Source organism: Alosa sapidissima, chromosome 21 (genome assembly GCF_018492685.1).
Source record: "Alosa sapidissima isolate fAloSap1 chromosome 21, fAloSap1.pri, whole genome shotgun sequence".
NCBI classification, from domain to species: Eukaryota; Metazoa; Chordata; class Actinopteri; order Clupeiformes; family Clupeidae; genus Alosa; species Alosa sapidissima.
The window spans coordinates 12,906,119-12,930,796 of record NC_055977.1 but is presented as its reverse complement, the minus strand read 5'-3'; the positions used below and the strand labels follow the sequence as shown (position 1 = coordinate 12,930,796).

At 39.2% G+C, this 24,678-nt stretch overlaps 3 protein-coding genes across 3 annotated transcripts; 2 read left to right on the top strand and 1 right to left on the bottom strand.

Annotated features, from left to right (window-relative positions):
• Positions 1–1,545: 1,545 nt before the first annotated feature.
• On the top strand, positions 1,546–18,490 carry LOC121696160 (alpha-tectorin-like). Its single transcript, XM_042077490.1, has 7 exons — positions 1,546–1,585; positions 14,872–15,007; positions 15,304–15,389; positions 16,776–17,059; positions 17,162–17,741; positions 18,262–18,432; positions 18,465–18,490. The coding sequence occupies exons 3-7, from the start codon at positions 15,341–15,343 to the stop codon at positions 18,488–18,490; spliced, it is 1,110 nt and encodes a 369-aa protein (XP_041933424.1). The 5' UTR covers positions 1,546–1,585; positions 14,872–15,007; positions 15,304–15,340.
• On the bottom strand, positions 5,371–10,493 carry si:ch73-347e22.8. The gene is made up of 4 exons (XM_042076366.1): positions 9,982–10,493; positions 9,731–9,785; positions 6,938–7,052; positions 5,371–5,928 (listed from the first exon to the last, which is right to left on the bottom strand). Exons 1-4 carry the CDS (start codon positions 10,282–10,284, stop codon positions 5,856–5,858), a joined length of 546 nt encoding a protein of 181 aa, XP_041932300.1. The 5' UTR covers positions 10,285–10,493; the 3' UTR covers positions 5,371–5,855.
• Positions 18,491–24,410, top strand: LOC121695433 (IgGFc-binding protein-like). Its single transcript, XM_042076276.1, has 9 exons — positions 18,491–18,860; positions 19,496–20,063; positions 20,265–20,527; positions 21,103–21,447; positions 21,643–22,216; positions 22,630–22,826; positions 22,961–23,338; positions 23,566–23,828; positions 24,171–24,410. The coding sequence occupies exons 1-9, from the start codon at positions 18,492–18,494 to the stop codon at positions 24,175–24,177; spliced, it is 2,964 nt and encodes a 987-aa protein (XP_041932210.1). The 5' UTR covers position 18,491; the 3' UTR covers positions 24,178–24,410.
• Positions 24,411–24,678: the final 268 nt, after the last annotated feature.

The following is a 24,678-nucleotide window of genomic DNA, read 5'->3' as shown; positions in this document are numbered from 1 at the left end:
TAGCCATTCCCCTTCTCCAATATTATTATAGGGCTGTTAAACGATTCAAAATATATATTTTGAAATGAATTAATCTCGATTAACCGCAATGAAAAAGTTCCTAAAGACTAAAGCTTCAACATAAATCACAAAATTAATGAGTAACCACAAAGGTAAAAGTAAAACACTTTTATATTATTTAAATGATAATACTGACACAGTAATTGTGTTTTAAAGTATTCATTTCTTAAGAAATACTACACATATGATGCTGTTTAACTCATTTGTAAATTGTGCACTGTTACTTTAAGCCCATTGTGGCCACGTTCTCATAATTATCTTTTTTTTACCAGCTCCATTGAAATATAGCCTATAGCTAGTCCACAAGCTCTAATATTGTTTGTACCACATGTATTGTACAATATTAACAATGATAAGCATGATATTAAGTTGGTATAAACAGTTTTCATTCCTTTGGAAATAGAAGCATGTAATGACATGATGCTAGCTAGACATTTTTTGTTTGCAATTAAAAGTGAATGATGAGCCTGAGCCAGTCACCTAGCTATCTGAATGGAATGTGTTTCAATCGGCATAATATGTGCTTCATGTAAACAAATTATTGAAGACTTCAAGACTCACCAGTTCCATTACACAAAGGCAAAGACAACTCTTCATATTTTTGTCCATTTTTCAAATCACAGTGAGTGCAGCCTACATACATGTTTATAACTGGTCAGTAGTGGAAATCGGATAAATCCGCAATCTCCTCTAACCTCGTCTTTGTTGCCTTCCTTTTATAAGTTTCTTATATTAAAAAGGAGATATCAATTATCATCAACAACGACAAGCCAGCTGGAGCCTGCCAATCGTTTTCTCTCCTTCTCGTATGCGTTCAGACGCGCTCTTAATTAAATGGAGTAGCATACGTTCAAGTTGGATCTTAATGGAGAGGAGCCGAAAAGTATCATCTTTATGTAACTGTTGCAGTTGGTGCATTTTGACATTGTAAACGTTATCTAACAAGAGTGAAAAGCAGTTTGCAGTAAAGCTACTATTTGGCTAAATGTTGGTTCCTCTTTATCTTCAGCTAACTCCACAGACAGTAAAATAAACTCTCAGGCTTGCGGTTTTAGGTTTTGCGGCTTCCGTTACGTGACATCAGCCCCCCACAAAGGTAAACACTATTGAGTTAATCTTTTGTAACGCATTATGTATTTCAAAATGAATCGCGGCGATTAACACGTTAATTTTGATGGCCCTAAAGACACCTGGACTCGGTCGAGACCAAAAGCCATATTTGGCAAGACCAGTGGCCGAGACCGAGACAAGACCAAGTCCAAATACTAGCGAGTCCGAGACAAGTCCGAGACCATAGAAAAACGGTCTCGAGTCCGGACTCGAGTCCAAGACCGGACTCGAGTACTACAGCCCTGGCTCTCACTCTCAACATTTGCAACTTGCTGCTGCTCACTGATTTTTGTCTTACTGCAGTAGTTCACTCTACATGATACATGATATAAAACTTTGATTTTGGAGGAAATATCATCTGTATATGGAGCCAGAGTTTTATGGACATCACCATCTCTCTCTCTGCTGGGCAAGGGTAAGTATGTGTTGGAGGCCTTCTACTGTAGGGTTTTGGACATAGGGATCTTTTTTCTTGCCCTTTTCAAAATGTTTCCCACAAATGATACAAAGCTTTGGATCCAATGCCTGTAAGACATTCTACATAATTCAAAAGACTAGTGAAAAGGAAAAATGATTTCAGAATTTTCATTGAAATGCAAATCATTGTGGTATCGTTGAATTACACATGCAACATTGGTCAGAGGGCTAAGTACTTTCTTAGCTAGGGAAAGTAGTTTCTACAACTAACTGTTTAGCTACTTAGGGGTGAAGTAAGCAGTGTAGGCTCTACTGTCCACTGGCTTGCTACTATTTGCGATGCACTCTGCTTTCGACATTCATTTACATTAGATTCCATTCTTTTCAATACAACTCCGCACACCAGCATTGCACTTTGCAGCCGTGTAATCACGATTCAGTTATATTTGGTCGCTGCTCCATAAAATCGATTGTTCATCCATTGTTTGCCTGTTAAAAACTTCGGCGTTGATGTGTGTGGCAAGTGACAGTGCACCATAAACTGTAGGCCTATAAAATGACAATGCACTCATGTTGAAAAGTTCCTTATTTTCAACTGAACTCAAAGATAATGAATATAGTATGAATATAATATTTTCTGTTTGTTATGCCCTTTATAATGTGTGTAGGCCTACATTTTGTGCATGCACTTCTGCAGTAGCATTTATTTCAGTTTATATCAGCTATATTTCTGAAGACAGTGGCGCAGAAAGTGGGTATGCGCTATATGCGGCGCATAGGGGCGCAGCACCGTGGGGGCATGTCAAGGGATGCGACAGTAGTTAAATAAGTGGATGGTGAAAAGCAACAGGTAGGATTTAAAGTATGATGTCTGTGCTTGGAGGCTTGCAAATATTCATGTTAACAGATAGCGTTTGCTAAGCATATGCCGATTGAAACATTAACCTATTCCATTAAGATAGCTAGGTGGCTACCATGCTCATACTGAACTTTTAATGGCAAACTGCTAACAGAAATGTCACGCTAGCAACAACTCATTACATGTTTCCATTTCCTAACAATCCTACTGTAATATTAATAGCCTAATATTGTGCTGATAATGTGGCAAACAAAGGCCCGTGTTGGATCAGCCTTATCCTTTGTGAGCAACAGCTGGCAAAAGGACGTTATGAGAACCGTTTAGACTCTCTTAAAGTCTTAAAGTGACAATGCACCATTTGACAATACTTCAAGTTCAAATTGGCAGAATTTCTTAAAAAATAATAATTTACACTAATAAATTCTGTAAATTATTGGCCTTTTGTTTTACTTTAGTTGTTGTTGTTTTTTTGGTTTTTTTTTGGGGGGGGCGCCAATTTGTTGTTGCATACCCCTCAAAAAATGGGTAGCTGCGCCCCTGTCTGAAGAATATGTGTTGCCTCAGGTCTGCTGCACATCTTTTAAAATTTGATTTGAAATAATCAAATAGACCTATGTCTTAAAGTTCAGTTAATAAAGTAACTTGCTTTGCTTTCATTTGAATCCCAATCAAGATAAACAATAATTGCTTTATTGTTAATATGGACTCTTGGAAAGTTCAGAAATGCAAAATAATAGAATTTTAATCATATGATAAAATATGTGATTAATCGTGATTAACTATAGGAATTCAGCAATTAATCGTGATTAAAAATTTTAATCGTTTGACAGCACTACCTAAAATGCATTAGGCTACACCACTGACCAAAAGAAACCTGATCAGAAGTCCATTGTGAGTTGTTTATACTGTATGTTATTTTAAAGGTATGCAGGTTTAGGTATTTTTGGCGAGTGCAGAGCTCCCTTTAGAGTCGCAATGTACTTCTATGTTACTCTGATATTGTAAATAGCAAACTTCTTGTGACTTAGCCCTCCTGTACACAATGCAAATGCTTTTGTTGTGGAGGTGAAAGATTAACAACAGGCAAAAACTGTCTCCAAAGAGCTATATCTACTGACAAAGGTAATGTTTCACGAGATTTAGTGGGGCGCCGCTCTTGGAAGTTGCAAGGCTGGTTTTCTCGGTAGGGACTCAAATTGGCTTCATAAAGGTGAAAATCTTGCATAGTGTGACTTTAAGAGCGCATTAATAGCCACAGTGATATGGGTGGGTGCAACACACCTTCTCATCCACGAACGTGCTTCCTCCTCCTCTGCAGGATAAAGGTTTTTTTATTCAGTCATTGGAACATTATTGGGGTAAGCTAATACTAATACTAGTTGTAGCCTACGAAAATACCGATGCGCTGTTTAAAGTTGCCCTGCTCGCTGTTAAAGGGAATGACAGATGTCATTCTCATTGGTTTAAATGATGTTACGCCCAAAACACATCCATGACTGATTTGAAGAAACCTAGAAACACCTGGTTGCACCATCAGTCCGACGTTTGATAATGAAAACACACCTGTGGACTGGACATCCCGCTAAATTTAAATAAGCTTTTCGCGCCCACCTCAAAACATTAGTAGCTCAACAATTGTAGGGGGGTCCGGGGGCATGAAAAATAAAATGATAGCATTAATGATTAAATGATGACTTCTGATGAGTTTGTGGAAAGAAATTGACAGATTGAGACTTACAAAGATGACATAACCATCAACAGATTTAAGGCATATTGCTGTGAAAAAAGATGTTCATTACAAAGCATATTTATGTTCCATTCAGATATCAGGGGTGAATAACATAATCCATCATTTGATTGAGGGGCCCTGTTAAGACATATTACATAACTTAACTCGTGTTATTTGACTGAGGGGCCCTATTCAAATATCAGGGGTGGAGAACATAGTAGTGACTTCACGCAAAATAGATAGATAGATAGATAGATACTTTATTGATCCCCATGGGGAAATTCAAGAAATGTGTGTGCGTGTGTGTATGAGTGTACGTATGTATCAGAGATGGAAATAAAATATGTTTTCCACTACCATTGTGGCTGGTGGATTCCAAAATCTATAAAATCTAAATAGCAGCGTGTTCCGTGAAGGTGTCGCGGAGCGGAAAAAATTGTCAGCGAATCAACAATCAGAGCAAACTGCGCCGAGAACGTTGTAGGCAGATATTAGACCTGCTGTTGGTCTAAAGACATATGTATGCCGTAAACTCGTCTCATGTCATTTAGAAACAATGCTGTGGTCTAATCTAGTCATCAACAGAAAATGAATGGATTGCAAAAAAATAATTGAGATTGATGCTGAAAGCATGAGTGTCCCCCAAGATGTGTGAGAGTTGGCAACCCTGTGCTAAACGCCTGCCAAATCCCAAACAAAGACCTACAGTACAGATTCTTTGTAATGAATTTCAACAGCACATACATGCCTTTTTGCAGAACACCCTGTCAAGAAAGAAGAACCTATGGCCTACAATATGCTGGCTGGATATACTGTAGGCCCTATTGGCCTACAACACAACTAATTTTACATTCTACTAAGAGGTTTTTAATTTAGGCTATCAGAGAAAGAGAAAGGAACCACCTGAGGGATACATAGGCATGTATCATAATGTGGTTAAAACATATTTGAGTGTGAAAAGCCTTGGCCTATGTGTTATAAAGATTTAAAATGCAATCCCTTAAATATATCAGTGTAAATTGAATACCAGACAATTAAATTGTAACTGTATTTACATGTATTCAGTTACTTCCCAACACTGGTAACCATATCAATAATGATTTGATGATCTAATTTCTGCATTACCAAAAAGATGAGCTGGCAATTTCAGGTAGGCTGTTTTACCACAGAGCAATAACACAGACTCATACAAAGGTAGAAAGGAACTTATTTATATTCCATGCCCCAGTAAAATAGGTTGAGCAATGTCCATGGTTGACAAAAGAAACCCAAAAAGAGTTACTTACAAACTAACTTTTAATCACGTATGTCTTTCAGTACCTAAGCCCTTTTATTCTTTAAAACAGTGTTTCTGGGAGAAGATGATGGGTTTCAGCAAAAATAGAACCGGAGAAATTGCTGGGTTCAAAACAAACATAGGCTACTTAAAATTCTCAACAATATTCAAATGTAAAAAAAAAAAAACACTTGACAGAGATGTGGGGAGTGGGGACATGTACTGTGCTAATCATCATGTCTGCTAATCATCATGTCACCATGAAATAAGAGAATAAGAAAACTTAACAGGATGTTGAGTCTTACATCTCCTTTTAACAAAACAAAAAGCTGCTTGCGAATCAATGTGGAAATTCACAATACATAAATAAAAGAACACAAATTCATCGAGTTAAGTGATTGACATCATGCTTTTTTGCTCTGTCCTTCCTTTGATGGAGTGACTGTGTAATTTGCTGCTAGGAGAGGGCATAGTTTCCTGTTGGAGACAAACAGAGGTAGGGTTTTTCACAGTTGCACAACTGAATTAACATCTGTGATTATTCAGGGAATGTAGCCTTTACAACACAAAGCTGCACCGTATTAGTCAGAATGAGCAGCAGGTGCACTGCAAAAAATGAAATCTAACCAAGTGTTATTGATCTTATAATAAGATCAAAAAATCTATTTGGTATTGTTTTTAGTATGAAAAGACTTACCTAGCGCTCTCTCGAAAGATCATTTTGACTTAATTTAAGAAGACTTCGACTTATTTTTAAGTATTTTAACGCACTGGCAGAAAAATTTGCTTGTTTTCAGGATGTAAATTAAGTCAAATGATTTCACGAGAAAGTCATTTTATACTGAAAACAATACAAACTAGTTTTTTTTTTTATCTTGATCTTGTTAGATTTTATTAGATAAGCAGTTTTTGCAGTGTGAATGGTATGAGCTAGTTTCCCATCTAATCATAGATGAGGATAATTTAATTTATAATTTATATTACATGATTATGAAAAGCCCACATTTATCACATTAAAATATACATTGCTTTTTAAATATGCAGTCAAAAATACTGTAGTTTCATTTTGGCACAGACAGCCACAGTCTAGCAGACTGGGAAAAGCATTTGTCGAAGACCAGGATTGTTGCCTATTATTGTTAATAAAAGCGCTATTTGGTGTGCTCAGTTTACTTCCATGGCAAGAAAGGCTAGAATTGTTGCCTTTCCAATGGGCAAATTCTAAAGTTCCTAATACATTACGTGTTTGAGCATTTTTTGCTTTTTCTTTGTGCTCAATCTGAGACTTTCTGCATGGGAAAGTAAGAAACGAAATTTCAATTCTTTGTATGACCAGTGCATGTAAAGAAATTGACAATAAAAGCCGACTTGACTTGACTTGACTTGACTTGAAAGGAGAACACACCATAGGTCTACCCCCCCCCATTTCAGCTAACCACTGCTGTCTGTGCATGTGGCCAAAACATCAAAGTTCATCGTCACTCACGCTGACGCGGGTGTGTCCTTCTTCACATAGGCACACGCTGGGCTCGGCTGCTCCAGCTGTTGTTTGAGTTTGTTTATCTCATTACTCCATTCAGTCTTTGACACATTGAATTCCCCTGAGAGTGATTGGGTGAGAGTGTAATTGAAGAGAGAAAAGGGAGAGGAATGTGTATATAATGTAATGGATGAAAGGGGGAGGGAGGCAGAGAGAGAGAGAGAGAGAGAGAGTTGGTTAACTATAATTATGTGAACTGACAGTACTTGTCTTACTGTGTTTTTGACTTTTGCACTGTTACATTGAACCACAAGAGGGTGCAGAAGGCATAGAAAAAGATACCATTCATATCCATTCATACTGTACATGTTGCATGCAAGAAATGTACCCTAGTACAAGCCTACACCTCTTACCTGATGAACAATAGTATTATTTATTTAACTGTGTGGTTGTGAATACAGGCAGTCTAACATGAGTGAAACTGTCAACAAAGTTAAAAAGACCAGGGTGAAGGAATATCACTGGATAGTTCCAAATAGTCAAGTCAACTTTATTTATATAAAGCATTTCATACACAGAGGTCTTTCAATAAGTAAGGGATAATTTATACGCCGGTCATTATTGGGAAAATAAGTCCCGACAGGGCGAACCAGACCTGTTCCGCCCTGAAGGGACTTATAAATGTAAAGGACTTGTAAAGGTCAATAAGACATAATATGTTTCATACCTGTGTTGCAGCATGTAGCCTAGCTGTCTAGCTAGGTTTACAATGCAATCCAATGTCCTAAAATACTAGCATTTCGCCTGTCAGCTAGCTAAAAAGATCGAGTGCTTAAACTAACATATTTGTATGTGCTCTGACTAAGTTCGTGTGGCATATAAACCACAATTCGTGTTGATACAAGTGCCAGTGCCATTCAACCTCAATGAGAGCGACGCGAAACGAATTGTGGTTTATATGCCACACAAACTTAGTCAGAGCACATACACCACTAAATATGTTAGTTTAAGCACTTTTTAACGCTGTTTTTATACCTCTTCCACAGTTCCAAACAACATAACACTTACGTGGTAGTGAGTAGAGGGTCCCTAAAGCCAAACCGAAGTATCCCGAGGTCTTTATGTGGTCAGATAGAGAGACCAGAATGAATTTCATCAAGCCAGTACCTTTCCGGAAATGTTGCCATCTTTGCTGCCATCTTTAGGGAAAAGTCCGTAGGAGTCGATTGCTGAGTGTGTTGTAACACGCTCTGGAAATTCACAATTTCGTCGCTGTTTTTTTTTTTTTTTTAAAAACATAGTCCAGTATTTCTTTCGAAATTGAAATGAAGTTGTATGGACTGGACTATGTTTTTTTTTTTTTTTTAAACGGCGACGAAATTGTGAATTTCCAGAGCGTGTTACAACACCCTCTACTCACTACCACGTAAGTGTTATGTTGTTTGGAACTGTAGAAGAGGTATAAAAATAGCATTTTGTAGTGGCGAAATTGATATGCCCTGCTCACTTCCAGGCTACGAGTTTTGACTGAAAACGGTACAATCGAACTTTCTCAAAACACATCCGAATGACATGATTTTGATGTCAACTCAACGTATGTACCCCCAATCATCCGTAAATCGATCTAAAGTGCATTTTACTCCGGATAATTCCTTTAAGTCTAGATTTGAAACTGGCTACAGTACAGGAGAGGGGGCGCTACTCTTGCTGTAGCGACCAGCAACAGGTGTGTTTGCTGCGTTTTGTTTGTCAGAAGTGCTGAAAAGTTTCCTGTTTTGAGTCGCTGTTTGATGAAATGAACTAGATATGATTGTTCATTCAACTGAACTGAACTGAACTGAACAGTTGGGGCAACTTCGATCTCATCTGAAAGTTGGTTCCAGAAATGAGCTGCATAGCAACTAAACGCTACTTCTTCACCATGTTTAGTTAACATAGGTTTTACTAAGTATTTCTCCTGAGACCTGAGAGGTCTGGAAGGTGTGTACTGCTGAAGCATGTCTGCTAGGTAATTTGGTCCCGTTCCATTTAGTGATTTATAAACAAGCAGAAGCGCTTTAAAGTCAATTCTATGACTTACTGGAAGCCAATGCAGGGACTTAAGTATTGGAGTAATGTGGTCAATTCTTTTAGTTTTTGTGAAAACCCTAGCCGCTGCATTTTGTATCATCTGAAGCTGTTTGATAGTCTTTTTAGGAAGGCCTGTGAAAAGCCCATTGCTGTAGTCAACCACTAGAGATGAATGCATGTATACGTTTCTAGATCAGGTTTAGACATTAGCCCTCTAAGTTTGGCAATGTTTTTGAGGTGGTAAAAAGCTGATTTAGTTATTGCTTTCATGTGGCTGTTTAAATTTAGATCACTGTCAATTATGACACCAAGATATCTAACAGTATCCTTTGCTTTAAGCCCTTTAATATCAAGGAAAGTGGCAACCTTAAGGTGGCAACCTTTTGAAAGTGGCAACCTTTTCTTTGTTCAACAGAAGAATTTTTAGACATTCAGTTGTTAATCTTGTCAATACACTGACAAAGAGATTCAAGGGGACCATAGTCGTTAGGCGAAAGAGCTAAGTAATGTTGGGTGTCATCGGCGTAGCTATGAAATCAAATTGTTTGTGATGGTTTGTCCAAGTGGGAGCATAGAGTGCTTAGAGAGCATACAAATAGTGGCTTAATGCCAAATAGATACCACAAATGAAACAAACCCTTAGCCATGGCAGAAATAGTTTCACACTTACAAAATTGCTAATTAAATATTTGGTAGGTAAGAAAAATTTGAGAAGTCGCATGTCCATACCTTCCAGTGTAGTCGTCTCCTTTTGCACTGCTTCCATTTCTACTGCTAATTTGCTCTGTGAAAGCACAGAACAGGAAAGGCTCAAGTCCCCTGACTGCATTACTCCAACATTAGCACCTCGTTGTTTTTAGCCCTAGTCAAACACAGTAACAGTAATGCACACAAACTAGAAAAGATAAATAAAGAATGTCATGTTTTTTTTTTTTTTTTTTTTAAACAGCTCATGTAACTGTAGTTGAGTTCTCTCTCACCTGTAATTTCTCACATGCTTCCCTCTCTGCTACCTTTTTGTGATAGTCAACAGCAAGCCCTTCCAGAGTGTTTTTGTCTTTATCCATCTTCATTTGGGCGATTTTTGCTTGTTCGTCATAGAGCTGTACTTTATGATTCTCCTGCTTGACGTCCCACAGCAGGGACTTAATTCTTTGCTCTGTGTCCTCTGTGTCCTTTATCAACCTGACTATCATTGTCCTCTGGCCAAAGACAATGATGGCCAGTGCCAGCATTAACAACACCGATAAAGACACTAAAACCTGACATGCTGATAATTTCATGGCAAAAAGGTTTGTTTAAAAAGAAAGTTTAAGGTGGAATACTATATGCTTCCTCCCAGATGCAGTCCACTTTTCAAGATTAATGGACTACCCAAAGCAGAACAGTCTAGCAAGATTTGCGTGGTTTTTTTTGCTGGCAGTTTGTCTCAGATGGGTAGTCAAAAGCAAACTGGCTTTTTGTTCTTCCCTGAAAGTGGCTTGGGAGTAGATAACACCACACTATGCCTCTGGCATCCTGCATGATCACCTGGTAAAACAGGTTATTCAAATTCTGAGAACAGCAGAAGTGGTTCATCTTGATCCCATTACACCGACATGGTTCATCAGCGTGCTGCTCCTAAAACTCTAAAGTTGGTCTTTTGAAAACAAGCAACAAAACATTGCCTATATGACAAACATGACCTGTAATTGCACACATGTTTGTGTGTGTGTATTAATGCAAACACATGCATCACTACACTCTAGTACAATGTTTTTCAACCACTGTGCCGGGGCACACTGCCGTGAGAGATCATCAGGTGTGCCGCAGAAATTTACCCAAATGTCACTCACTGGTCCAGAAAAGCAACTGTTGCATCAAAGAATTTATAACCACATGCTCTCATTGATTGTATGATTGCACTATTTGTAGTATGCAGGCATTGTACAACAGGGGCCCCATATCCAGAATTCACAGAATCATCACATATCCAGTTCAAAACAACAATTAAATTAGATATAGTCAACTACAAATGAAACAGAGGGCGCTTGTTTTATTGAGCAGGTCTTGCATAGAAGCCATAATAAGGCCATATCTGTGTATTATTTGAAATTTTAGGCTATGGTATGTTTATTTTTTCTTCACACAGGATGTTAGTGTGCCGTGGGACATTTTAAGTGTCAAAAGTGTGCCGTGGCACAAAAAAGGTTGAAAAACACTGCTCTAGTACATGAGTACTGATACCATTTTTAATGTGTGTGTGTGTGTGTGTGTGCGCGCGTGTGTGTGTGCGTGAGTGCACATGCGGGTGTGTTCAATCAAGCTTTTCAACACTTGACTGTTAATACCACACCAAAAACTATTACCAAACACAAAGGATCTCTTCATATCCGGATTGAATGGGCTCTTGAAAGCTATGTATCTGTGCAATACCATATATATGGAATAGTTCTCAGCATTACAACATGAGACAGTGGAAAGACTAGGAAGCCTTCATATGCTTGAGAAAGCTGCCCATCCAGTCTGAAAACTGCTTCTGTTCCTCTGGTGTCGTTTGATATGAATGTCACTTCACTTGAATTCACTTGAATTTACTTAAAAGAGAAAGGTCAAGCAACAAAAACACCTCCAACAAAGAGAAACATTTAAAAATGTATCTGAAGATACACTCTCCACAAATGCTTGCAGCACTGGTATTTCTCATGCTGAAGAGGATTGACTCTGTCATCCACAATAAAGATGGACTTGGTGGACAAGTATTGAAAAAAAAATAATAATTTCAGTAATGAAAAGTGTACTGACTTTTAAAGTAAACTGACAGTTTTAGTGTGCTACAAAAACTGCTTATCTGTGTTATGACCCTTTCAAGAGAGTTCGATTATCAGCATCATAGTTGGCCCCACAAGGCTTCCGTTTTAACATTCCATATGTTATCTTAATGCAGAGGAAGTAGATTGGGAACCAAATAGAATGTTCAAGCATTGTTTTTGTTTTTATTGTTGAAAGGGCATATAATACTCTTTTGATCCCATGAGGGAAATTTGGTCTCTGCATTTATCCCAATCTGGGGATTAGTGAAACACACTCAGCACACAGTGAACACAGAGTGAGGTGAAGCACACACTAATCCCGGCGCAGTGAGCTGCCTGCTACAACAGCGGCGCTCGGGGAGCAGTGAGGGGTTAGGTGCCTTGCTCAAGGGCACTTCAGCCGTTCCTGCTGGTCGGGGTTCGAACCGGCAACCCTCCGGTTACAAGTCGAAGCGCTAACCAGGCCACGGCTGCCCCCAAATTATTATTATTAATCTTATATTAAGATAAAAAAAGACAGTACAGTACAGTAGTATAAAGAGACGTACCTAGCACTTTCTCATCATTTTGACTTGTTTGACTTATTGTAAGATGTCTTATCACAACAAATTTGTTTAATGCACTGGCAGCCAAATTTGTTGTCTTTAAGACAAATTAGCTTAATGCACTGGTTGCCAAATTTGCTCTCTTTTATCTCAAAGGAACTGTATGTAAGAAATGTATTTCAATTAATCATAAAATGGCCCTGATATGTCACTAGACATTAAGAAATCATGTTCATTTCAAACACTGTACTTATATCACTGACAACAGTAGTCTGGCCAGGATATTGTCATTTCAAAATAATTTGTAATTTGAAAGTGATTGCAGTACCAGTTTTGGCCACAATCTTACATATGGTTCCTTTAATATAAGATTAATTACACTTGGTTAGACAGTTTTGCAATGTGTTATACTTACACTGTTAGTCCCTAAAATGAGGTCTCTCAGGTGTCCAGTTTTACAGCATTGGCTATTTCACGCATTTCCTGATGTTGTCATCCATTTGCTATCCTTATCCTTAATGAACAGTTTGAGTGTCTGCACTAATAGGTTTTCACAAAGGCTAACATTAAGTGACCCTTATAAACTGTTTGTTATATAAGAGTGCAATTCTAAGGTAAACCACTCCACTCTAATCCACAAGTATTTGCTTTCTTTTAAACATGCTTGGTCATATTAGACCTATTCAGCCGTTATCTGTTCTCAAATCCAATTGTTTAGTCCAAGTTCAACTCAGACAAAGGTGGATGCCAAAACCACCCAGGACACTGAATTGCAAAATGCAGGTTTGGCCGTATTGTTTTTCAAGAGAGAGGTGATTTGATGTCATGTGAAATGATACAATTGTTGATGATACAAATGGCTGTGACTGCGTCACCACTCTTGGCATCTACACCCACAGTGCTTTTTCTTTTTCAGGGAGGTGTCTCATATACCTTTGACTAGAGTAAACAGTCTAATCTTTAAAGGAACACGCCACCCAACATTGGGTGGCGTGTTCCTTTAAAGGAGGAAAGGATACATATTGCACATCCTTCCCTGAAACAGGAAGAAAAATAAATATATATATTAATTTTGATTAATTAATTTGAGAAAAAATAACGGATTAAAAAAAATAACGCAGATTAATCGATTCCGTAGACCTTTAACCCCGAGCCGTTGTAGTCAGTAACCATTAGACTGTAAAATGAAGGAGAGAGAAGAAAATGTGCTGCCTAGATCATTGATTAGAACATTTACTTTTCAAAAACGGCTTGATGGTGTTGATAAAAGTAAAGTGATTAAAATAAAATCCTCTTCAATGTCTGCAGCAAAGAATTTGTATATCACCGGAGTTCATCAACTCTAAAGTCGCACATCATTGCAAAGAAATAGTGTTGACATTGAGGGGAGTGATACTTTATTTTCATTGTGTCCCCTAGATTATATCTGTGGCCTGAAATACCATGTATGTGATAAAAAAAACTTCTTCCCGAAGCACTTTTGAATTTATTTCCTCAGCATATTAGGTCATATCATAGATTATTATGGCCATTATTAAAATAATAATAAAAGAGTTTTTGAACTTTAATGTTACAAAGGCTGATTATTCAATGATTATTCAATTACATATTTTAAATATTTTTTAAAACATTTTCATATATGTGATTAATTTAGATTAATTAATCACAGAGTATGTAATTAATTAGATTATTTTTTTTAATCGATTGACAGCCCTAATTAATATATATTATATATATATATTATTTTTTTTTACAAAAAGGCATGACAATCCAAATTCTCATTCCTCATTAGGGAAGCGTCCCATTAGGATAACAATACATGTTTAACATTATACAATGTGAATCAGCTAAATTTGCAGCAAAGGTTTGCATATGCACAGTCACAGCACAAATTAAGAGTGTAAAAGATAGTCTGCGTGCAACGTTTCGAGCCCCTGGCTCCTGGCTAGCCCCTAGCTAGCCTGAGGAAGAGCCAGGGGCTTGAAATGCGGATCACTCTCTCTTGTTTTACTTTTGGAGTCCAGCACCCATCCAAAATTGTGAAAAGGGATGTCTGTTGTCACACGTCTACTGTAAAAGATAGTTTGCGCGACAACAAAGTTTTGTGTTACATTTGTGTTACAAGTGTTTTGAACCATGTGAGAGCATTACCTGAATATTGTCATTCTGTGCTCTTGAAAATACAAAGTTGTTTTGTTTACACCAGCTATCTACGAATGGACAGTGAATTGGACAATTTATCTGCCAATGGATTAAATAATTTTATCTTAATTTAAGATAAGATTTAAGACAATTAAGGTAAATTTCCATTGGCAGATAAATTTGTTTTATGTCTTAATTTAAGAAGATCTTGACTTATTTTAAGTCAAATAATCTTACAAGAAAGCTCAAAGTAAGTGTCTTTATGCTAAAAACAATACTAACTAGATTCTTTATCTTAATATAAGATTATAACACTTGGTAAGATATCACTTTTTTGCAGTGATTATGTTTTGTGGATGTCTTTTCCTTCTTTCCTTTGGTGTCTGGTAAGACATCACGTGAGCATGTATATCAACTGGGTAAACAAAACAAATCTGTAAGCTTGCTGTTGATTGGCTGGTGACTCAACACCAAATGCAATTTAAGGCTTGATCACCTGTAGTCTTTGCACCAGCTGGCAGGTTCAGGTAAGACCATTTGTATGATACCTGAATGTTCTTTTATAGCTTACACATAGTGCTTCAGCCAATTTAATGCATGCTGATTCAGATTCTAATTCATTTTCTTATGTTGGCTGTGTAAATCCCAACATTCTAAGAGACATTATAATCTAGCTTAGATTCTGTAACATTAATGCAAAGTAATTTAAAATGATTCCAATCTTTTAATGCACTTGGAAAATATCATGTTGCACAATGTGATTATTTTCATTTGCACTCTGCAAAGTCTCAGCTTATGACCACATGACTACACATTTTGTCAGGTGTTGGAAAACCAAATTGCATCTCCTGAGCGTAGACATGGAGCTGAGAGGAATATTGTTCTGCCTTGCAGCTCTTGTCCTCTGTGGTAAGTGCTAAAAGTCCTTTACTCTCTGGTCTCCTCATAATTGATCAGTGTTGGGTGATGCATTACAGCACTTACGAACAAGCGCCTGTTCCCTTATATATCATAATATATAAGAATTTTAATTACAACCCCAAATCAGAAAAAGTTGGGACGTTGTGTAAAATGCAAATAAAAACAGAGTCTGAAAATATACAAGTCTTGTAAACCCATATTTAGCAGCAAAAAGGACATAGACAACATATAAAATGTTGAAAATGAAATGCATATGAAAATGAAGATTTGGACTATTTCATGGAAAATATATGATCATTTTTAATTTGATGCCCGTAACATGGAAGTTTACTGGAACCAGCTGTTGCTGTATTTGCAATTACCGTCTGTGACTCCACCTAAGTTCTTTAAAAAGTGATAAGTAAGATAATGTTTGTTTCTGGAAATCAGACAAGAAATGGTTTCTATTGTACCTAACAGCCAGAATCCTTAATCATAATGGACAATTAAACAAAAGCTCTTAAAAATGAAAGGGCCGCTTTTGTAATTGGATAGTCTTGAATACTGTGTCAAATGCCAAGTGTGCCACTCAGACTTTACCATCTGGGTCCTGACTGGGTGTCTGTGGGCTTTTGACCAGATACTTCAATGTCCTTTGGTTAAATGCTCTATTCAGATATTCTGTTTAGCTAAATGAACATATGCAATACACTCTTAAAATGAATGTGTTGAAAATAACACAACTTTTTGAAGACAGCTCTATGTCCAGATAGGGACAACACAATTTGTTTTTCTTATACTCTTACAACAAATGTGTTAAAACTTGTGTTGTTTTTAAACACATCTCTGTGTCCAGATAGGGACAACAGAGTTTGTGTTGTTTCTAACACATTTATTTTAAGAGTGTACAGGATCACAAATGTACAATATAATTCTACATACATTTTGGATACTGATTTAATTTCATTTAGCTCTTCAACCTGGCCACCATTTGACCCTTATTCATGCATGGCCTTTCCCATGTATGCTAAATGACAGCACTTAATACACACTCTTAAAACGAATGTGTTGTCCCTATCTGGACACAGAGATGTGTTAAAAAACAATGCAAGTTGTGTTGTTTTCAACACATATTATGTAACAAATACAACACAAACTGTGTTGTCCCTATCTGGACACATTCGTTTTAAGAGTGCAGTATACAGGATCTCTTAATTCACTAAATGTACAGAGTACATAGAAATTTGACTTAGTAATGCAGCACTTGTAAGCACGTCACTGCCTAATATGCACAGCAAGCTTGGATGATCCCTATGCGTTCAGAGTTCAAGAGTTTTAATAGGTTCAACATTGAACAGTAGGCTATTTGTTGAATTATGTCGCTGTCTTTTCCAGGTCAAGCTTCTGTAGTTCCAGCCATTGCACCAGAAACAGGGGTCTGCTGGGCCATGGGGGACCCTCACTATCGCACTTTTGATGGCAGTTACTTCAGCTTTATGGGTAACTGCTCTTATATCCTGGCCAAGAACTGCTTTGTCGACAAGACCCACCCCACCTTTGAAGTGTCTGTGAAAAATGAGAAGAGTGGCAAATCACTCCTCACTGCAGTTGGCGACGTCACCATTAAAGTTTTTGACCAAGTGATTCAAATGGTCCGCAATGAGATCAGCATGGTCCGGGTGAGTACATGACGAGTCCTACAATTTACACACCGACACGGTTACTTTGGATGCCATTTAACAATGCTAGCAGGAAAATGATGTCCTTTGTTTAACTTACAGATCAACTATGAAGTATGGAACCTTCCTGTCACCTTGAAAACACCCCAAGGAGAACTGAAGCTGGTGCAGAGTGGTCTGTCTGTGATCTTCTGGACAGACTTTGGGCTGACCGTACAGTATGACTGGGAGGAGTATGTGAAGGTGACCCTGCCCAGCAGCTTCATGAACAGCGTATGTGGCATGTGCGGTAACTTTGACGGCGACAAGAACAATGACCTCGTCAAACAAGATGGCACCAAGGCAGAAAGTGTTGAGGCAATGGGAAGGAGCTGGATGGTGCCAGACCAGAAAGGCGCGCAGTACTGCCAAAACCAGTGCATCGGGGAGTGTGAAGGCTGTAGCTTCTTAAAGGACATTGGAGCAAATTTGTTCTGTGGTATCATGACCCCAATTATAAATTTTCAGTTTAAGGCCTGCCATGCTGTCATTGAGCCTAAGGTTTTCTTTGACATGTGCAAGTTTGACCACTGTCGAGGTGGTGACATGAAGGACTACATCTGTGACATGTTGCAAGTCTACACAGATGCCTGCCAAAGAGCTGGGGTCAACGTCCCTGACTGGAGACACATTGCTCACTGTTGTAAGTAGCCATAAGATAGCTAAACTGCAGACTGACACAAACAGTGATTCTCACAACATCATGTCAGTTCATCGAAGTTGCAATATGCAAGATCATCTCCTCTTGAAATGCACTTCAGATTGTACTACCACAACTAATCGTTAATCACTAAATTAGGGGCAGCCGTGGCCTACTGGTTAGCGCTTCGGACTTGTAACCGGAGGGTTGCTGGTTCGAACCCTGACCAATAGGCACGGCTGAAGTGCCCTTGAGCAAGGCACCTACTGTAACCTCTCACTGCTCCCCGAGCGCTGCTGTTGTTGCAGGCAGCTCACTGCGCCGGGATTAGTGTGTGCTTCACCTCACTGTGTGTTCACTGTGTGCTGAGTGTGTTTCACTAATTCACGGATTTAGACCAAATTTCCCTCACGGGATCAAAAGAGTATATATACTTATATACTTACTTAAATGCACCTCAGATTGTACCATCACAACTAATTGTTAATTGCTAAACTGTCGCTAAACTGTTTCTTTCCCACAGCTCCTCCTGCATGCCCAGAGCACAGCCACTTTGAATACTGTGGAAATGCCTGTCCAGCAACGTGTGAAGATCCATCTGCCCCGTCCTCATGCAAAACCCCTTGTGTGCAAACATGCACTTGTGACGAAGGCTATCTCCGTAGTGGCAACAAATGCGTACGCAAGGAGGAGTGTGGCTGCCAGTTTAACGGACGCTATGTCCAGCCAGGAGAGGCCTTCTGGAGCGATGATATGTGCACTCAGAGATTATTCTGCTCTATGGGGGGTGAACTGAACACGGAGACAACTAGTTGCCCCGCGAGCCAGGCGTGTGGCGTGGTTAATGGTATCCGGGACTGCTACCCAGTGCATTACGGCATCTGTATGGTCTCTGGTGACCCTCACTATCTCACCTTTGATGGGGAGGCCTACGACTTTCAAGGCACCTGTGTGTATGAACTGGCTGGGCTCTGCTCCAAGCAGGCTGGCCTAGAGCCATTTGACATAATTGTGCAGAACGATGCCCGTAATAAGCAGATTGGTTCAAGCACGAAGCTGGTTGAGGTCACGGTGTACGGAAACACCATTGTGATCAGTAAAGACAGACCCGGCGTGGTCACGGTGAGTTTAGGTCCTCATCTCTGTATAATATTCCACACACTGGAAAAGGTCCTTCCAAGTAATTGAAATGATTTGCCTTCTTTCTTAAAGGCAAAATAGGCATCTTTGCCTCAGCTTAAAACTATATTTTGGGTAGGTTTTAAAACAGTGGGATTGATTGAATGCAGGGTAGTGAGAGTGGATGTGAGTGTTAGGAGTACAAATCTTACAAATCTAAACTCATTGTAATACAATTACATAGGCTGTCTTCAGTGTGGATCACTTGGTCATTAAATTGGTTTTTGTGTAAAGGCCCATTCACACCAAGAACGATAACGATAACTATAACTATAACCATAACGATAAAAGCGTTCACACTGAACAACGATAAACAAAGTCTCTCATTGTGTTAATAAATGTGAGGGCTAAAATTCGATGGGTTCTGATTGGCTATTAGCATTTTATCGTTGTGAAAATCGCTCTGAAGTGATCCCCAACGATATCGTTCTTCATGTCGTTATCGTTATAGTTTATGTGTGAACGTCGTCATTCATATTAACGAGAACGATATTTATTTATAGTTATCGTTATCGTTATCGTTTTTGGTGTGAATGGGCCTTAATTTAGTATTATTTTTAATTCTGTTCACTCCAAAGGTTAATGGAGAAATACAGAACCTGCCTGTAAACCTGGATTCAAACAAGGTGCAGATCTCCAAGAGCGGTTTCTTTGCTGTGGTGGAGACAGACTTTAGGCTGACGCTGTCCTACGACTGGAACTCTGTGGTGATGGTGACACTGCCCAGCACCTACATGGGGGCCATGTGCGGCCTGTGCGGGAACTTCAACGGGAATGTGTCCGACGACCTGCTGATGAAGAACGGTCAGGTGGCAAACACCGGAGCGGAGATGGGTCAGAGCTGGCGTGTGGCTGAAATCCCCGGGTGTCTGGACAGCTGCAAAGGCCCCTGCCCCGACTGTGACATCACCCAGAAGATTCTGTATGAGACCAACGACTACTGTGGTCTGCTGAATGACCTCTCCGGTCCCTTCCGCGAATGCGTGGCCGTCATTGACCCAAGCACATTCTATCAGGCCTGCCTTTACGATGTTTGTCTTCACCAGGGAAAAGGGAGCATGCAATGCAAGACCCTCACTGCCTACACTGCAGCCTGCCAGGCTAAGGGCATCACTGTCTACCCCTGGCGTACAGCAGCCCTCTGCAGTAAGAGCTTACTTATCTTTATTACCTTTCATTATTCATTAAATTTCTCACTGCAAGATTAGCCTGTATATTCAAGACAAAAGACCATGGTATCAGAAAATAAATCCCTTAAGTAGGTCATATTTATCATTTCATAATGAAGCCATTTCATGGGCCTCACAGTCACAGATTAAATGCCCTTATCATGATTTCTGTATTTAGATATTCAGTGCACTCCCAACAGCCATTATGAGGTTTGTGATAAGGGTTGCGGTTCCACCTGCCTGAGCAAGACTGCACCCAGTGTCTGTAAAGAGCAGTGCCAGGAGGGGTGTGTCTGCAATCGTGGCTACGTCCTCAGTGGTGCTCAGTGTGTTCCAGCGGACCAGTGTGGCTGCCAGTACAAAGGCATGTACTACAAACCGGGCAAGGCATTCTACCCTGATGGACTGTGTGCCGAGGAGTGTATGTGTAATGGAACAGGGGTAAGAGGCTGCAATGTGAAACACATTAAAGACGAACAGTACAATACAAATGTGCTTGTTATTAAAGTGTAGTCAGTTTTCAGTGGATAATGTTTTTCAGTCATATCTGACTGAAAAACATTGCATTGGCTGTTGCAAAAGTTATTTTATTTTTTTTAACAATATTTGTATTCATTTTCTCCCAAAGTGACATGGTAACACCCAAAAAAACAAACAAATACACAAATAAAAATAAAGACCAAACAGGGTGTACATCACAGGGCAGTAAATTATACTGTTGCATTGCTAGTGCTTTAAATTGAAGTACAAATGCACAAAAAAGATGTGAGTGGCCTCTTTGTGGACCTTATTACTGGGCAGGGTCTCCATCCAGCTGAGCCAGATGATTAAAAAATGGCTGCCATGTACTGTAAAATTTGTTAAGCTTGTCTATCATGCCATATTGGATTTTCTCCATGTGTAGTACATCTTGAAATGAAGCACAGTGTACAATTTCAATAACTTTAAAATCAGTCTCTTAGCGATTATCATGATAGTACCAAACTATTTCTTTTTTTTTTCTCTTGGAACTCCAGGTGTCATGCAAGGTGTTTTCCTGTGGTCCAAATGAAAAGTGTGATGTGAAGAATGGGGTCAGGTCCTGCCAAGCCATCGGACAGGGGGTTTGCTCAATCTCGGGTGACCCTCATTATAACACTTTTGACAATGCAACTTACAACTTCATGGGAACCTGCACCTACACAGTCGCTGAGGGCTGCCATCTTAATGGTACCCAACTCACCAACTTTGCCGTTGTGGTGGAGAATGAGAAATGGTACGACATATCAGATGATCCCAAAGTGTCTGTGGCCAAGCTGGTGGCTGTGACTGTTTATGGCTACACCATAATCTTACGCAGGGGTCAGATTGGATTGGCCATGGTAAGTGACCGCTGGTTTTACTGTTATCATGTATTGTTTTGAAAGGTCCATTTTGAGCATTAATCTCATGTACTTTCACAGTTGACACAAAAAAATGTTGAAGGAGCCTTTTGAATCTCTTCATTAATTACAGGTAAAATAAGTACGCTGATGATTTTGTCAGATTTTAATCATAGTTCCTTTGTTCCTCACCAGGTTAATGGAGCTATAATGAATATCCCTTTGAGCATAGATGATGGACTAATTTCTCTTAAACCGATCGGTAACAATTATGTAATCTCAACTGATTTTGGGTTGAAAGTGACCTATGACCTGGTGTACCATGTCACTGTCACTGTTCCTGGTAACTACCGTGACAAGACATGTGGGCTCTGTGGCAATTTCAATGGCAACAAGAACGATGAGTTCCAGCTTCCTGACGGTAAATTGACAAAAGATGTGACAACTTTTGGAGCGGCATGGAAAGTTGGTGTGGAAGGGGTGGTGTGTGACGATGGCTGCGTTGGTGACAACTGTCCCACATGTCCAGCAAGTGAGGCCAAAATCATTGAATCTGACTGTTCCATCATCACCAACCCCAAGGGACCCTTCGCAGCATGTCAAGCTGTTCTTGACTCTGAACCATACTACAGAGACTGTATCTATGATGTTTGTGTAGCTGGCTCCACGTGGCATACAAAGATGCTCTGCCACAGCATTAATGCCTATGTCCTTGACTGCCAAGACATTGGAATCAAAATCTTGAATTGGAGGACATCCAGCTTCTGTCGTAAGTTGGCCTTGTTTGTTTTGAACTGCTGATAGCTCCTAAAGACCCCCCCCAACATTGTTAGCTGTTTGATACTGTTGTCAAATTGAGTTCATATTAGCCACACTCATCAGAAGCAGAGGCTGTAGAAATACATACCATCGGAGGCAGAGGGTGTAGAGATTCATACAAGGCCATGAAGGTTTTTTTAATTATGAAAATACGTATCTTTGAGGAACTAAGATTAGTTATAGGGGTTGATCAATGGCTGGAGTGGGCCTTTAAACCCTTACAAATAACTGCAGAAGTTAGTCAGCCATACAGTAGGTGCATTATCTTAATGACACAGAGGTCATACATTTACATGTCTTTTTACCTAGCTGTCTGTTAATGAAGAATTTGTCTCTCTCCTTGTCTCCTCTTTGTATCCCCAGCCATGATCTGTCCATCAAACAGCCACTACGAGGACTGTGCATTGCCCTGTCAGACCCCGTGTCCTGGTCTTACCAGTATCACCTGTGCTGACACCTGTGCTGAAGGCTGTGCTTGCAACACCGGCTACTACTTCAATGGAACAGGCTGTGTCCTACAGGACGAGTGCAGTTGCTACATCAACGGGCAGACCATCAAGGTAATCCCAGACTCAATTCACTGATATGCCATGGTTTTTTTTACAATGAAGCAGAAACACATTGTTGAATCTTTTTACATATGTGTGATGGTGTGATTGAAGAGTCTGACCAGGCTAACCTCTGTTTTGCTCAGATCGGAGAGACAATAGTGACACAGAACTGCGAGGAAAGGTACATTTGCCAAAAATCAGGGGTGGTCCTGACTGAGCACATATCCTGTAACATCGATGAGAACTGTGAAGTTCAAAACGGTGTTCGCGGATGCTATCCCAAACAGTGTGTCATGGGAAGCAATGGGGATCTCACCACCTTTAATGGTATAAAGGGTGAAGCCACCGCCAGTGGAACATATGATCTGGTTAAAGTGTGCGACGACACCCAAACAGATGGATGGTTCCGTGTTGTGATGGACCTGCAGGCCTGTGGTAACAGTAGTCAGATGACTGCTGTAGGTATCTTTGCCTTCTTTGATAGTGCTTTCATCATTGTCAACAGCAAGTTTGAAACCATGGTAAGTCTGTTGAATAAGAAGGTTAGCTGGTCCAACGCTAATCACTGACTTACATTCTGTGGGTTATTTGCTATAAGTTTTTAATGCATTATCTAAATGGAAATCAATTAATAACAGATAAAGAGCTGGAGAGAACAAATCTTTTAATCACCTTTGGAACAAACCTGGAGTTTTAAACCATTCTGACAACCAGAGCCTGACAAACTGCTTAATGCATCTTTTAATAGGTTAACGGAAAGATGGCAACTCTGCCCATCAAGATGAGTAACGGCGTTTCCATTCAAATAACAAACGACCTGCTGGTGATCGAGAAGATGTCTGCAGTTGTTGTGTCTTACAGTCGTTCACAGCAGATCACAGTGACTGTCAGTGACAGTGTGGCCGGCAATGTGTGCGGCGCATGTGGAAAACTCACAGAAGATGCCACCTTCGCTAAATCCTCTATACAAAACTATCTCAATGGCTATAGATCAGCGATCTTTAATTTCTGGTAAGTTATGATGTCCTTAGTGTTATGTCAAAGACTCTACAGTAACTTGGGTGTCTTTCCACTTACTTAAGAGACAAGCATTTAACCCGATGTTTAACTAGATTTCTCTGATAGGGATGTACGTACCATAGCTTATCAATGTTGGAATTATATGAAGTATAAGGTCGCTGTTGGACTTTCATAGTAAATCACAGTATTAAAATATTTTAATTCCATCTCATTCCAGATAGTCACCTCTGCTACTCATACATAACACACATAATACAAAATGCCATTATGTATGACATGCCCATTTTCATTAGAAGTTAATGTTTCATTTCTGTTTTTGTTCTTTTATTCTAGCAACTGATCTGAAGACGATCTAGTGAACCCATCTGAAGACTCCTGTGAACCAAAATGTATTGCACATACTATGATTTATTTCCTATAAACACACATTATTCCTGTTAGCATAATTATGAGCATATTTGTAAAACACTTCTCAATCAAATAATGCCTCAGAAATATACTTCTTCCTTTATTATCAATAAATTTCCTCTGTCATATAAACTGCATGACATTATTAAAACATCAGAACTAATTTTTGACTGAGAGAAAGTAATCTATTGTTAATATGAAAAATACTACATACACTTCAGTTGTGTTTATGCTCAAGAATATGTTGTATGTATGTACTAATATTTATTTTTTAACAAATAAAACAATAAATCTGCATCACCAACAGCATTGCAGAAATCAGCTGACATCATGTGACTGTCCAAACAAAAGCTACATTTGATGCAAATGGCTCTGTGTTTATATTTCTTCATATTTCAATCAGTAATAGATAGCGACAGACCGCCACAATTAT